This window comes from Chelonoidis abingdonii, chromosome 11, assembly GCF_003597395.2.
Source record: "Chelonoidis abingdonii isolate Lonesome George chromosome 11, CheloAbing_2.0, whole genome shotgun sequence".
Lineage (NCBI taxonomy): Eukaryota > Metazoa > Chordata > Testudines > Testudinidae > Chelonoidis > Chelonoidis abingdonii.
The window spans coordinates 24,710,911-24,711,854 of record NC_133779.1 but is presented as its reverse complement, the minus strand read 5'-3'; the positions used below and the strand labels follow the sequence as shown (position 1 = coordinate 24,711,854).

Sequence of the window (944 nt, the reverse complement as noted above, 5' to 3'; positions counted from 1 at the left end):
CAGAACCGCATCATCACACCTCAGATACCCCTCAGAGCCCTCACTGGCCAGAGATACCCCACCAGAACTTCACTGCCAGGTTGGGAATCCCAAAGGGTTCCCCCCACCAACAGACCCCAACAGCCAGAGACCCCCCAAAAGGGATCCCCACTGGGAACTCAGTCCCTCACTGCCTGCCTAGGACCGCCACCTGCCCTCCAGAAGGATCTGCCCTTCCCTTTTGCCTAGCACCCCCTTCTCCCCCCTGCGGGATTCCCTGATGCTTTACAGTGGCACCCTTGGCCTAGCACCGGGAATTCTCCCACACACACACTGTGCACTGGACATGGCAGCAATCCCAGGAGTCTGCAGGGGAAGCCCAGACAGAGCCCTGGCACAGCACCAGGCTCCCTCTAACCCCCTGTCCCATCTCCCCAAGAGACACCCACCCCCACTGTTCTGCCGCCAACAGGCCCCCAGCGATACCCAACTCCAGGACCCATAGCCTCAGGGCTGGGCACATCACAACCGCCCCCTGAAATCCCAAATCTCCAGAACCCACCAACCTAACTAGGGTACCCCTTGCCCAGCCACCCAGAGGCCTCCCCCTTCCACAATCCCCTTTCAGCTGCTATCTCCCTACACAGCCACAGCCCCCAGCCAGCAACACTGTTACCTCACAGTGTCTGATAAGCGAGTAGAAAGTTATCACCGCCCCTTGCTGGCCAGCCACACAGATAGCGGGAGCCCTGGGAGATGTTTCTTTAACAGGAGAATGGAAGGCCTGGAGGGACAAAATAAGTAAGAAATGTCTATGCCCTGTCACTAGCAAATAATGGCCACCATGAATCCACCCCAGAGGTGGCTGCATCTTAGCACTGCGGGAAGCAACCCCTCACAGAGGCCATTTGCCATGGGGTTTGGGATACTTCTCAACTCACACTGCACCCAGAGTGACCTCCTCA

At 58.1% G+C, this 944-nt stretch overlaps 6 protein-coding genes across 8 annotated transcripts in view; 4 read left to right on the top strand and 2 right to left on the bottom strand.

Annotated features, from left to right (window-relative positions):
- The window catches only part of LOC116816556 (uncharacterized), a 568,924-nt gene that overhangs the window by 89,636 nt on the left and 478,344 nt on the right, over positions 1-944 (top strand).
- LOC116836048 (uncharacterized) overlaps positions 1-944 on the bottom strand; it is a 616,551-nt gene that overhangs the window by 229,848 nt on the left and 385,759 nt on the right. The window lies entirely within an intron of this gene.
- The window catches only part of LOC116818371 (uncharacterized), a 316,403-nt gene that overhangs the window by 14,101 nt on the left and 301,358 nt on the right, over positions 1-944 (top strand). The window lies entirely within an intron of this gene.
- The window catches only part of LOC142047422 (uncharacterized), a 423,729-nt gene that overhangs the window by 158,378 nt on the left and 264,407 nt on the right, over positions 1-944 (bottom strand). The gene's annotated exons all lie outside the window — the stretch shown is intronic.
- The window catches only part of LOC142047430 (uncharacterized), a 259,927-nt gene that overhangs the window by 45,519 nt on the left and 213,464 nt on the right, over positions 1-944 (top strand). The window lies entirely within an intron of this gene.
- LOC116832388 (uncharacterized) overlaps positions 1-944 on the top strand; it is an 8,989-nt gene that overhangs the window by 6,268 nt on the left and 1,777 nt on the right. Inside the window, exon 4 of the mRNA XM_075070655.1 lies at positions 4-79. Within this exon, the coding sequence (XP_074926756.1) occupies positions 4-79 (76 nt within the window). The remainder of the gene's footprint in view (positions 1-3; positions 80-944) is intronic.